The sequence below is a fragment of the Hippoglossus hippoglossus genome, chromosome 15 (assembly GCF_009819705.1).
Source record: "Hippoglossus hippoglossus isolate fHipHip1 chromosome 15, fHipHip1.pri, whole genome shotgun sequence".
NCBI lineage: Eukaryota > Metazoa > Chordata > Actinopteri > Pleuronectiformes > Pleuronectidae > Hippoglossus > Hippoglossus hippoglossus.
In genome coordinates this window covers 15567982-15582378 of record NC_047165.1, presented here as the reverse complement: position 1 = coordinate 15582378, position 14397 = coordinate 15567982, and the positions used below count along the sequence as shown (strand labels likewise).

The following is a 14397-nucleotide window of genomic DNA, read 5'->3' as shown; positions in this document are numbered from 1 at the left end:
AGTTTGTCCACCGAGTTCTTTCCAAATAACCGTACTCGGCCGCCTTATTTCAGTCTGTGTGTTGATGTTTTTGCGCTCCCTCCCCTGCAGGCCCACCCTCGCTGAGCAGGCACAGAGAAGTGGCAGTCCCCCTGCCTCTCCCCTGCCTCCTACTTCCCCCTTCCTGCCTGAGCCCCCTCCTCACCTCCACGACAGCGCGGAGTTCCCCACTCCTCCTCCCACACCCCCGGAGAGACACACACCTGAAGTAACCCCACCTGCATCCCCCAGCCTTCCTCCTCCTGTCCCTCCTCCTGCAGCCCCTGCATCCCCTCCTGCACCTCCTGCTCACGAGTTTGAGGACCCCTGCCCTGCTTCTGCACCCTACCACCAACACCTAAGGTAAGCACATGAGCTCCACCTACCTGTCACTGGTCCCGAACCTGTTCTGTTCTCATTTCATCATCATGTTTGTCACGTTAAAAAAGGTGATGCGACTGAGTGAGTGGTTTCTTGCGTGCCTCTGCTCTGCTTTAGTGGTAAGTCCAGTATAGATTTGTCCTGGGCTGACACTCGTCCTTTCAGCCTCCTTGACAACAAGTAGCCACGTCTTTATCCCTTCAAGTCCAGTTCATAGTCAAATTAACGCATTAAGTCGACATCTGGTTCACTCATTTACCTGATACATTTTAATTCTTACAGCTCCAGACATTTGGGGGACATGTGCTCATTATCTTGCCGGTGGTTACATGAGAAAACTGATACCACTACTCCCACAGCTACGTGGTAAATGTGGAGCTGGGGTGGGCAGGTGGTTAACTTGGCTTTGCATAAAGAGCAGGGAAGGAGTTACCCTGGCTCTGTCCAAAGCTAATAAAGATCTGTGTATCTGCACCCTTCATATTTCTTTAAATGTTGAATAATTCCTAGAAAGCAGCAGTGAAATCCAGATTTATTACCCCAGTCACAAAATTACAGTATAGTATTGCTCTATGTGTCTACCACATGATTTCAAGGGAAATAGGATTTGCCAATTTATGAACTTAGTGGTCATGGAAACTCTAATGTAATGTGTATGTATAATTGTGGCTTTCTAATAGTTGATATAACAAATGCAGAAGGAACAAATGTTTTTTGTGGCGCACTTTAGTCCCATGGATTTTCTATCATAACCACTTGGCATATTATGACTGCTTGTGCATCATGGCACACGGCTCCATTTCATTCATAACTTGCATGCTGATTATATTTAAATGCTTCTCATTATTTTGCTATAAGTACTTAAAACACTAAACATTCTTTGCAGGGTGTTTGGTCCTCGCTGTTTATTTATTTTCACAGACTTGATTTTGTAGGAGGGTATGACTCAGCCACATTCACAATGCAGTGTTGTGTACAACCAGCAGAGGGCGCAGAGTCTAGTGCTCATGTTGTAGTGCTGGCCTGTGTCTGCACTCTGTGGTCTGAATGCTGCAGTCACCTGGTGTTTATAAATGAATGAACACTGGGAGACACACCAGCTCTCATGTATCTATACATCAGCATTTAATCAGAAAAGACTGTATTATTTTCTGTGTAAAATGATATACATATATATAAATATTAGCTATTAACTCGATGCTGTTTGGCTTCTAACCTCCTCTCGTGCTCAGAGAAGACCAGAACCAGAAAGAGGGCTTGGAGTACGTAGTGTTGTTATATTATTTATGACATCTGAGAGGAAATCAGTGGAGAGAAGAGGGGTACCAGCATAGTAACATGGGCTGAATGTTCTGATTGGATGTCACACATTGTTTGCCTGCAGAAATACAGAGGTGCAACAAAGCCAACATATGTGCAGGTAAAGACTATACTTCCAATAAAGTGCATTAAATAATTACAGTTAATCCACCAGTGACACACATTTGTTGACAAATTGAGGCTGATATAGAGCACTGCATTTTACAAGCTGCAATTATTTGACCTTTAGCTGTGACAGGCGTTCTCAGCCTTAACTTATCTGATCACAGTGCTCGTCTGCAAACGAGATAGTGGGCTGATGGATGTCTGAGCTTTTGTTTCATTGGCTCTTTATTTTTTGAGATGTCACACTGAAGTGCCCTGATCCCTCCACCAGCTGATTGTGGTCATTTTCTTCAATAATACAAAAGAGAAAGAATTCGTCTGAATTTTGTAGACATGATTGTTTACGGGCGGGCGGCACAGTGTTACAGTGGCGCTGTTGCATCACAGCAAGAGGGTACCCGGTTTGAATCCCAGCTTGTTTGTGGAGTTTGCATGTTCTTAATGTGTCTGGCGTGGGTTTACTCCCGCTTCCTCTCACAGTCCACACACATGCAGATTGGTTAATAGGAGACTCTAAATTGACCATATATGTAAATGTGAATGTGAGTGGTGGTTTGTTTGTGTATGTTGGCTCTGCAATACTGTCCAGTGTGTACCCCCATCTGCTGCCCTATGTCAGCTGCTCCCCCCCCCCGTGACCCTCAAAGGATAAGAGGTATAGAAAATGGATGCATGGATTGTTTATGCAGCTTTTTCTAAGCTTCAGGTTCTTAACCTGCCTGATCAGCAGCTGCTCAGCTGGATGATCAGAGGAGCAGATCAGCACAGATATCCAAAACCAGGATTCCCCAAAACATGTTTTTAAGACTTACGGACCTGCTTTACTGTGTTTTCTATATTCTGCTTATTGTATAGTATTTCCAGCCTTTACTATAGCAGAGCATATTTACACTTAGCAGCAACAACCTGTCTTACAAATTAGGCGTTAGGCGCCCACTTTGTTGTAAATGTGTGATCACTGATGTGGTAAGAGCGATTTCATGGTTTACAACAGAGTCAGTTTTCTATTTATTTTAATTTCTAACTTTCAGAAGAATGAATTTGAGCCTGTACCAGATTGAGCCTGTACCAGCCTGCACACTTTCACTTGAACTGCTTTGAGAATTAAAACCCAAATTTCACTACGGCACTTCTAAAGATGGTTTTGGTGATAATCCGTCAACATCTTCTGTCAGTATTTGAAAGTAAGGCTTGATAAATCTGTAACTAACAGCAGCTCTATATGAACTCTTAACTCTATGTTTTAATTTTTTCAGCGCAGCTAAAACCCATTTAACAGATATTATGAGTTTTCTTCTAAGTAAAAAGTAATAGGAGTCTTGCAGGCTACATTTCGGAGGATGGCAGTGACCCTGATTCTTCTTGAGTGCCATTATGAATCTTTCAGAAAACCCTGCCACAGCCATAATTTCCAGTGCCTGAGTTTGCTGAATTTTTTATTTCTTCATGTTCTTCAGGCTGCAGTTGAAACTGCGCGGCGAGGCCAGACTCTCAGCAGCAAAGAGAGGATGTTGATGCTGCCCATTCAATAGAATAGGAACTTGTGATCGACACACACTGAACAAGCTCTGCTGCCCTACATACGTCTGTGAACTGGTTTGGGGTCTGCACAGCAGCAGTAATCAATATGTGTGCTTTAGCAGGGGTCTGTGTTGGGAGTTGTGAGTGAGCAACATTTTTTACTTGTCCCCCCGGGCTATGAAATGTCGAACAACAGGCTCATCTGAGACTAGAGATACATCGATATTCTTTGCGAACATCTGTTAATGGACTTCATGTTTACATGCAAACAGTGACCCCTTTGCAATGTGGTGTTAGGTTGGATTGAGCACTGGTTAGTGTGTATTATGATGTGCAGTGGAACTACATACCGTTGTCTTTTCAGCCCAAGTGCGACACCTGATTCCCACTGCTGCAGGTTGGAGTTTCTATTGTTGGGAGCCCTCGTTTTCCTCACATTCCCATGAGCGAACAATAGATTTATAGCTCTCATATTTCCACCATGCAGCGAGTCGTTTTCCCACTGCTCCTGGACGATCAATGGGAAATTTGTAGAACCTGTTCCTGCTCCTATTTCCATCCCACAGGACACATTCTCTGCGTATGACACACAGATAACCGTGTCATCAAAAAAATTGGAACAGAATATCATTATTGCTCTCCCTATATTTGATGCAGTTTAAGATTTGGTGAAAGTGCCTGTGAAATAGATGTTTTTTAAATTTCTTATTGGCTGAAGAAAATCTTAAAATATGTCATCTTTCTTTTTGTTGATGCTGTATTGGCTGTTATAGTGATTCTGAGTCACTGCTGGAGCGGCTTGAATGAAATCTAATATAATAGGGTCAGAGTTGAATAATGCACATACATACTAGTTTCCCAGAATCTATTGTTTACCTCAGGCATAACTCTGGTTGGCCACGCGGAGTCGTGGAGGCTCCCATTGTTGGAAAAGGAGGCAAAAAAAGATGATATTTTCTCTATGCATCATGCAGGGTAAGAGAGGGGGATCCTGGGAGGACAAAGGCGATGTCGAGAGATGAGTTACTGTGGAAGAGAGGAAGAAGGGGGACTGACGGAGTAAAGGGAAAGCCCTTGTTATGTGGTTTCGGGGGTCTGCTATTGTTTGGCTCCCCTGCATAATCGAGGTAGTCGAGAAAAAAAAAAAGCTGCTTGTCTTTTTAAAGGCACAGGAGGCTGCTGTCAGGGGAGAGAGTGGAGGAGAGAGGGGGAGGAGGCAGTGAGAGCAGCAACAACACAGCTCAGCGATATCAGAGACCAAACACAGAGGAGGCACCTCGCACACTCACACAGAGAAAACAGGATTATCGTTTCGCCCCATCTGCTGTGGATGATTTTCCTCTCGACAGTTTTGCTCTTGGAGATTTTGTTTTCCTCCTGGTGCTGCATCATTTGAACCTCCAGATGAGACGCAGGAATATTCCCAGTGTGTAGAGGAGCAGAGGTTTGAGGGATGCTGTGCGTGGAGTGAGGAGCCCTGAATCACCCACGGCTCTCCTCCTGATGCGAGCTCATCCTCTGCACTGCAGCACAGTCAGCTCGGCCGGGGCTCTCCTCCTCTTGCACAGGCTGCCTCCTCTGCAAGGACCGGAGTGAGAGGCGAGAGGAGAGGGGGAGCAGGTGAATGTGGAGGGTGGCTGGAGAGCTGGAGCAGGCAGGGGGGACAGGGGGGGCCGAGCTAGCTAAGGATGGGAGCCAACGAGTCTATGGAGCAAGGACTGACCCCCTGTCCCTCTCAAGAACACATGTGAGTTTGACTTAAACTGCATTCATGCTCAGTGTTCTGTCTGGAAATGGGCAGACTGAGGCAATCGAGCTAATTAAGAAACTATCAATTATGAAAAATTACTTAAGCTGCTCCAGCGGCTTCTGCGTTGCTCTAGCATGTAATGATTTATTTACTCATGGCTTTACATTGGCTACCCATGCAACATAAATGTTATTTGTGGGTCCAGACTGATTTATTAGGCATCATGCACTCACGTGCAGAATTAAGTCTTACACACATTTCTGTCTCTGGGACATTATGTTTTGCTACCGCCTTCGGTTTTTGATCCCTTTTTGCTTTCTTTCTGCAAAATATCAGCAAACCCCATCACACTCTGAAATCCACTGTGAGCGACTGAGCGCGTCATCATGTTGTTGTTTTCTTTTGTGATGTAAATAAGGATGAGAGAATCGGAGCACGTGCACAGGCACAAATGCATCAGTCCTTCTCGACTACAGGTACTACACGTACGGATGAGATGTAACAGAGCATCGGGAAGCCTGTGGGAACGAGAATGAGGCAATGAGTACAGTAGGTGCCGCTGGGAGGCTGGTGGGGTGATGTTTTGTTCTGTGTGAAGCAGGAAGCGGCTGGTGCACTGGGAGCAGGAGCTGGTGACGGTGTTGAAATAGAACACGCTGTGTGGGGGCAGAAGAAGATAAGTCAGGACTGTCAGTGGAAGACAGAATGAGAGAGAGAGAGAGAGAGAGAGGGAAGGCGATGGAGCAAGAGTGCTCCACTTTGCTGTGTTTTATTTATATCGCAGACACACTGCTGCACAGGGGAAGAGGGACCAGGGGAGGAAGACGAGAGGGATGAGGGGAATGGGATAAATGTGTGTGTGCTGTGTGTAACGCAGAAATTAATGATTTATAGCATTTTTCCTGTCAGAGCTCGACTAAACTCAGAGCTCGGTGGACTGAAAGTGCAGCAGGGAGGTAGATTTTGTAGCTTTTTTTCTCCCACAGGTGAACAGAATAGTTCCCGCCATCCCAACCATAACTAACAAAGCTTTCACTCCCTCAGTTGTGTAACACTGTCAACACTACTCATGGTGTATGTAAAGCCTTCACACATTGAAGCACTGCAGGGCTCTGATGTGGAACTGCTGAGTCTTAAGTAATGGACCAAAAGTCTGTTTACGCTGAAGGGAGTTTTTATCCTTTTCATTTTCATTTCATCTTTGGTTTTAATGGGTCTATTGGGGGATAATATTCATAGTAATGTTTTCATTATTTGATCACCTGAAACTAAGAGTTGTTTTATTTTGTGACTTGAGAATCAGATCGGTGTCTCTTCCACTGAGTGTCTCATATGTTCCGAGGCCGTGGTGATTTTTAAAAGCAGCAATGTGAAAACAAAAACCACTTCACCATTCTAGCCCAGTAACAAAATCCTGACAGAACAAGCTGGAGCTCACTTCTCTCACTGAACAAGAAAAGTGGGGGTGGGATATAAGAGGGAAAGAAAGGAAAAGTAAAGTAGATGTTAAAGATGTTAAGATGTGTTGAAATTGTTAGAAAACTTGTGACTGTTGTTGTGAGTTAACAAAAAGAAGAAAAAGTGAAACTTGATTATCACTACTTATTATTATTTATTTCATTATTTCTAAAAATTAAACATGTTTTAAGATGCTCAATTAAAAAAAGCTTTTTAAGTATTACATTTTTTACTTGGCATGAGAAAGGATCATTTATTTTTTCATTATAGCCCTTATTTGTAATCCCTCCACCTCAATGTGAAAACTGACAGAAATAAATATTATTGTGTCATAGTTTGTTGTTTAGTTGATATATATAATATTTCAATATATGTTGCACTGAATCATAACACTACACATACTAATGTTCAGGATCTTTTCTTTGAGGAAATGTTCTTGATCTGCACAATTTCATTTAAATACCACTGTCCTACATCCTAAGGGGAGGGTGAGGTGAGGGTGCAGTTGGTTGTAATATGTAATAATTATATGTAACATGTAATACTCCCTTTCGGCTCTGACTCACAGACCTGACCTGACCTGTTGTTGTTTAATGTGCCATCTGCTTGCAGTCAAAGTCTCAGATTAGGCTCGATGAGGTATTACTCTTGGAGATTATCTAAATCTGTCAGTGGCTTCTTTGTTTTGGAACTGGATGAGTGGGTTTCTTGGACAAAGGGATACCAGACTCCTGAGGGGATGATCAAAAACACTTTTGTACCAGGTTCTCTTTATGACCTGCAGAAAGTGCAGAGTGATTCTCCATAAGATTTCATTTCCTGAGATTGAAGAATCAGACAGAGCTGCTTTGTGCTCTGTGTCCCATTAAAAACAGCCTCTGCAGATTGCTCCCTGCTCACTGCACCACATCTGTGTAGAAACTGGGGAGGCTCTTGTAAAAAGATAATAGGCTGATGTGGAGCTTCACAGCCTGTACAGTGGTTATGATGTAATACTTCATAACCAGACACATTCATCAGGGGATAACAGCACAGGAGCTCCCCCTGTTGGTCTCTTCATCTCAGCCTTAGACCATAGACTGCACAGCGTAATAAAGAACAAACGCAGATACAATACAGAACAAAACAGACATTTACCCTCATACAAAGACATTTAATTATGGTAAGCATGTGACACAGCACACTTCTTGCTGAAGAAAACCTTTCCCTGGTTCTTTAATTCCCCAAATTGCAAACAGTAAATCACAAATCAACCTGTGCTCCAAAGCAAATGTGGGAGACGTGATTGCTGCATCACGAGAAGATTAAAAAAGAGGTTGATGATTTGTGGAGATAATGCAGGAGGTGACGGAGAAAGCGAGGGATGTAAAGGTGGAGGAAGGGAGGAATAGAAAGAGAGAGATGAGCGTGGGTGTCCAGACAGAGAAGGGTGTTTAAAGGTGTTTGACAGGCACGAGACGGTGGAGGGAGCTGTTTGCAGCAGATAATCCATTGGGGCTAATCACACAGCTGCTTGCAGACCGGGAGCCAGCCGCCATTTATCCATCGCTTCTCCGTCTCTTTCCATCAATCATCATCAGTTGCCTCCTCCTCCCCCATCTTCCCTTTGTGCTGACATCATTTTTTTTATGCAAAACACAAATGCTCATTAATAATCACAACATCTTCTGTTTTGGAAGAATATGGAGGCTTTAAATTGACAGACAGGAGGTGTTGGGTTTACGTGTGGTGTCAGTGTAGCCCAGTTTCTCCTACTTCCCCGGGGCTTGGCGATGGCTCTCCCTCCAGCTCTGTGAAAGCTGTCGAGACAGGTGGAGTTGGATTTGGAAGCAGAGACACGTCTGGCTGTCTGAAATGCAGCGCCTCCCCTGCCTCACGCTGCACAGACTCTGTCTCCAGGCAGTCGTCTCAGCATCTGAGAGGCTCCTATCGCTTACTGCTGCTCTCTTTGTTTCTATTCAACCTCATACCCCGACTGCTCATCCGTGGACACGCAGCGTTTCCTCTTTCTGTGTTTTGTCTGCTGTTTGGTAACATAAGTGCTGCAGAAGATGCAACTGTAATAACACAGATGGCAGATTCATTTATGATTTTAGTCGTTTGAAAGCTAAATAAAGATGATTGATTCTGGGAGGTTTAGAAGAAACCAGCTCGGGTGATGTGAGCAGAGTGATGCTGGTGCAGCAGCACTTCGCGTCATAAATGTGCAATGTGCAGATCCTGGCTGGTTATAAGCCTCAGTTGTGTGTGTGTGTGTGTGTGTGTGTGTGTGTGTGTGTGTGTTGGACCGTGTGCATCCTGGACCGTGTGCATCCAGCCACTCTGCTCTCGTTTTTTCTGCCAACGTGGAACATATGGCAGCGACAGCCTCCAGTTGCCATAGCAACACAGTGTTTGCAGTTGCATGAAAAATGGCCTCTGCATGGAGAGAAACTGAGCACGTTTTTTCTTTCTTTTTACTGTTTTCAGTTTTCTTACCATCTATCCATGACAGCATCATTTTTTCCCCCATATATTACATTTTGTGTGCTGGAATCTTTTTTGTTCGTTGGATAAAGCATTAGGGTCCTGTTTTTGGAGTAGTCTGCTTCACTGCCTGTCTTAAATCATCTGAGAGTATATGATCCTGGTTCCCAGTGACCGATCCAGATGGATCCCCTGACAGACTCATCTCATCCTGCTGGGACACACCGGGCCCTCGAAGAGATTATAGCTCTGGCTCCCTTCTCAGCCATGTGCTGTTTCATCTCACATCACAGCACCATGAAAACACTGTGTGTGTGTGTGTGGGGAGGTGTTTTCAAAGCTGAGGAAATATATAAAAATGAAATAAACAGGTAAAATTTATTATTGTAGCCCTTGCTGGAGCCCTAACATGCTGTCCAAGGTTTTTGTGTAGCCTGATGAGTTGTGTAGATTTGACAGTGGAGTATGTTGCTGTGCAAGGAGACTTTGTACTCCTGCCATATTGTTGGCGTAGAAGAACCTCCCTCTCTGCTGTGATATGGCCCCAGGGATAGAGGACATATTGACCATGACAGCAAAAACATTTACTACCAGCCTCATCTATAAACATTAAAGTCTCAGCTTTGGAATTTCGTTGCATCGGCCATATCAGCTGTATTGATAACTAGCTGGTGTTTCAAGCCCCCATGTCTCTCACACTTTACTGGCTTTTATTTGAACCATATTTTGTGCGTATGGTGTGTGGGGATGTGATGAAAGAGCCCCACAAGATGCTGACTGGCCTCAGCAATGCCTTCAGGTGAGCCTCTATTGATTGAATCAATACATTGTGGACACATGAGTTGTCATTTAACTGCAATAACCTACAATAATGGCAGCGCTACCTCGAGGGATTGGGTTTCTCCTCACCATTTTTATCGTTCATTGTAAAAGACTAATTTCATGGTGCTGTCCAAGAATATGTTGGAGAAGCCATCTTCTCCACCTGCACACAGTAATATCTTTTTAGGTATAAGCAGATATCAAAAGATATGTTTTTTCTTTTAAAAGTTAAAATCTGAGCTTGTCTTCTGCATTGATTAAGACAGTGGTTCCCAAACTAGGTGAAAAGCTAAAAATACTTGTAACATTTCAAATAGAACCATGCAAGTAATCATCAGCCTTCTGAGCAACATTTTCTCTGGTATATGGCTATTTTGGGCTGAAAAGTTTGACCCCTGGAATAAGAAATGTGTCCATTTTCTTAATTTTCTAATATATAAGGAGACTAAAGTAGAAATAATGAGACAGGACATAATATTGTAAATGAAATGTAGTGGTGTTATATGTAATGAGTTAGCTGGTTGTCAGCAGACTGCTTTCCCTGTATGGATACAGCAGAGTGGCTCAGAGGCAAGAGAGGAAGAGAGAGAGGTAGAGGGAGGTACAGTAAGGTTTGGCTAGAGAGAGAAAGAGAGAGTGAGGCAGGGAGAGTTGTATGCAGGCGGTGGGCTTCTGCAGCCAGTCTCATTTAGTCTCATCTCCTACTGGGGAGGAGTGGAGACGTGCTGATATGGACACATAAAGAATCGTACAGGGAAAGGACTGTCGATAGGAAACAAAGAGAGCTGCTAATTAGACTATAGAGAAAGGTAGAAAGAAGAAAGAGGCTGCGTTCATTCCGGTGGTCTTAGTCATCATCTGAGGACGAGTCAGTGGGCGTCTACCTGTGTGTCAGGCAGGAGCATTGTGGTGCGGAGAGGGGTAGCCAGCCCGGTAGCCATGGCAGTGAGTGCGTGGCAGGCTCTGTCTCCACTGCAGTGGGCTCGCTGGGGCTGGGACACGCTGCTGGGAGGGCCAGGAGACGGGGACAGCCCAGACTCGGATCCGGCTCTGGGGCTCCTCCGGAGTCTCTCCTGGGGCTCACGCCATGATGGCATGATCAAGGCTGCCGGGGGGCCGGTCAGACAGAGGTGAGAGACAGGATGGGATGATGGGCCACAGATGAAATTAATAATGACAACACTGGAGGATGGAGATTGGTATTCAGGTTGTGTGCTTATCGTTGCTACCAAATGTCTATGAGTGTGTGTGTGTGTAATGCAGAGGAAAAATCAATGCAGTGTTCTGCTTAGGACGATAATATTGTGGTTATAATTTGCCATTAGCCATTTGTGGCTTGATGTTCTCCTCGGTCAACCTCCTGTCTATTGTATAGCTGTCAGATCTTTGGATGTTAAGATGGTCTCCTGTCTGTGTGTATGGGATGTGTGTGTCGAGGTGTGTGTGTGTGGGGAAGGGGATTTTATGTCTGTGACCATTAGTCCATTAACAATTAAATAAAAAATGTATATTGGTGTGGTTCCTACTTGATGGACAGTACATACACAGCAAACTATTCTATATCTGTTACATAATAACTCAATAAATTACCTCAACAAATGATAATCGACCTGCTTTCTTGTCAAAATGTGTTTGTGTTGTGGAAGTGGAGACAGATTTAGCTCTGCCTCCTGTGATGTTGATGCCAATGATCCTGATTCAGAGTCATCGTAGTTCAAGTCTGATTCCCAGCATCCTTGACTTAGTTTGTCCTTGTCTTTTGTTAAAGGAGCTCAGATTCGGATGGAGCGTTTGAGACCCCTGAATCTACCACTCCAGTCAAGGCTGTTTCTCCTGTAGACCTCCAGACCCTGCTTCTGACATCTGATGACAAAGGTACAGTAAGAAGTAGATATTGCACTGTCCGTGCTTAGCTCAGTAAAATACTCTGTGATAGTATACTGTAGCCTGAGGAGTGCAGAAAAAAGACCATGTAAAGCAAAGTCATGTTGCACCATCTAGTGGAAAGAAGCGGTATCCACATCTGGCTATTTGAAGACAAGAATCTCCACTGCTCAAACTGATGGTTTTGGAGTATCTAGGAAAGCTCGACCAATCAGTTGTGAATATTTTTCTGTCCAGCAGAGAGATTCACTGAATTCTTTTTAACATGTACATTTTTATCATTGCATCTGAGCAAAGCCAGCCTGCAGCTTTTAGCTACATGCAGGATTTCTTTGTCACATCGGAACTCACTCACAACTATATTCTCATTATAATGTAATTCATAAATTTAGATTTCGATTTTGCATTTTTAATGTCTCGATAAAACCTCTTTATATGTCATGTAAATGTCCCCATTGTGGGACTAATAAAGGACTTCTTATCTTATCCAATGTGATTCTTTATCTTTTGCAGTAGCAGAGACCTCAGTCAGTGACCCTGCCTCTGACTTGACTTCAATTGATGAACGATGCCATTCTCCATCTATTGTTTTTGATGAAAACAAGCCAATCGCAGCCAGTGGCACATACAACATTGCGTATAATGCTACTGATTCAGCAAGTAACACACTCGCCCGATCCCTCAGCCTCCAGGGAGGAGAGCTAGACAGCTGTGGTCTGTTTGACGGATCCACAACAGGAGGTTTCCAACCAAATTCAGAGTCCTTCAGCGTAGGCACAGAGAGTGCCCCAGGTACACTCCACAGGCCCAAGAAGGTCCGTCCTGGTTCTGTGAAGAAGAAGCCTGTTCTTAGACAGAACTCCAACCCAGAAAGTCCAAGGCCTGCCTCATCCAGCAGCACTCCAGAGGTCAAGAAGCGGGCAAAGCCTCGAACTGCCAGCCCTCTCCAGGCTCAGGAGGAAGCAGAAGGAGGATCTGCAACACCGAGCCCTGGAGGAACCCTCCGCAGAACCAGGAAGAGCCGTGTTGAAACTCCACCTCCTCTCCCAGAAGAGACCAATCACACCAGCCAAGAAGAGAGCCTTGTCATCCCTGCCTTACCCTTGTGCCACGAGGAGACACCTCTCCCTGGTAGTGCAACAGACCAAGAAGAATCCCCCATCCCCCCTAGTACCTCCTATAAATGGGATCCAGATAATTTTGACAACATCGACCCTTTCAAGACAGGAGGTAGTAAAATTGCCAACTCCCCAGAACTAGGACGTAAAAGTCCAGTGTGCGCCTCTATTGCTGCGCCTGCAGAGAGTTCCCCTGTCCCCGCTGCAGACCCACATCAATACAGCCCTCCAGCTCCTGTTCAGGAGCCAACCACCAACCCTGAAGAGCAACCGATCATCCCCAAGCGTCAGGCAGTAAGGCTGGAGTTTGACTACTCTGAGGAGAGCAGTGAGGTGTCACACCAGGCCTCACCCCCACTCAAGAAAGTGGGCAAGAAACCCGGTGCCAAGATGCCTCTGAGGAAACCAAAGCTGGGGATGAAGAAGGCTCCTCCAGCACAGATGGAGCAGCTGGACAACGACTCTCCAGCAACACACAACGGCAACGACGATGAAATCTCTGCTCCTAAAGCATCATACAGTTTTGAAACGGACAAGTGGGAAAATCCAAATTTCAATCCATTCACCTCCAAGACAGGAATTGGCAACTCCCCTAAATTGTCCAGGCAGTCTTACAGCTTTGACCCCACTAACTTAGACGACTCAACAGACCCATTCCAATCCTCCAATAAGATGGCCAACTCTCCACCGAAGGCCTCTACCTCTTTTGAACTGTCATCCAATGACTATGACAATGAAAATGACAACATTGGGGAACTGGAGGACCAAAACCAGAACAAACCTGCCAAGAAGAAGAAAACTCCTCTCAAATCGTGAGTTCATGTAGCTCCATACAGACATACACAACATCGCATTACAGACATTCATGTGTAGGAACATCTGCATCTCTGTGGGTGTGGGTTTTTTAGGTTAGTCTGTGTGTTTGTGGTCTAGTTGTCTACTATGGCTTGTAGTGTCCTCTGTCTGTCTCTCTGTCACCTGTGTCTGTGTATTCTCGTATGTCACAGGAAGTCCAGGGGTGGGTCCTCTCTATGTTGTTTGTTGTAAGTACAGGGGCAACACAACCATCCACCATTTGATCCTTAATCCCATGTGACTTATTCTAAGTCTGCATGTTGCCCAGGTGTCCCTCCTCATATTAACAGAAACATCACAATCCATTATTATTATTAACTACTATTAAACAATCCCATTTAAACATTTTAATTGCAGAACAGATGTCTTCACTCATTCTGTATTATATACAGTATCTACATCAATATACACATTGTTTCAGTGTGGTCTGCATCATGAAGAACTTGAAACCTTCTACCAATAGAGGTCAGTGTAGCTGTGCTTAAAGAGGTTCTGTTAAATGATGAAGAATTGATTAATGCAAACAAAACACAAGGAGATGTGTTATTTACTTCAACAAGGAGTTTATGTTTTCATTCGGGTTTGATAGTTCGCAAGATTATGTAAAAATTACGATTTACATTAACTTTGTGGAGGGGTGGGGCATGACCCAAGGAAGAACCCATTACATTTTGATTTTTCCCCCCACTTTTTTAACAT

General features: G+C 44.4%; 1 protein-coding gene across 1 annotated transcript in view; it reads left to right on the top strand.

The window, feature by feature from the left end:
- Window positions 1-14397, top strand: part of tacc2 (transforming, acidic coiled-coil containing protein 2) — a 53149-nt gene that overhangs the window by 25461 nt on the left and 13291 nt on the right. Inside the window, exons 6-8 of the mRNA XM_034607827.1 lie at window positions 91-381; window positions 11610-11716; window positions 12239-13655. Of these exons, the coding sequence (XP_034463718.1) occupies window positions 91-381; window positions 11610-11716; window positions 12239-13655 (1815 nt within the window). The remainder of the gene's footprint in view (window positions 1-90; window positions 382-11609; window positions 11717-12238; window positions 13656-14397) is intronic.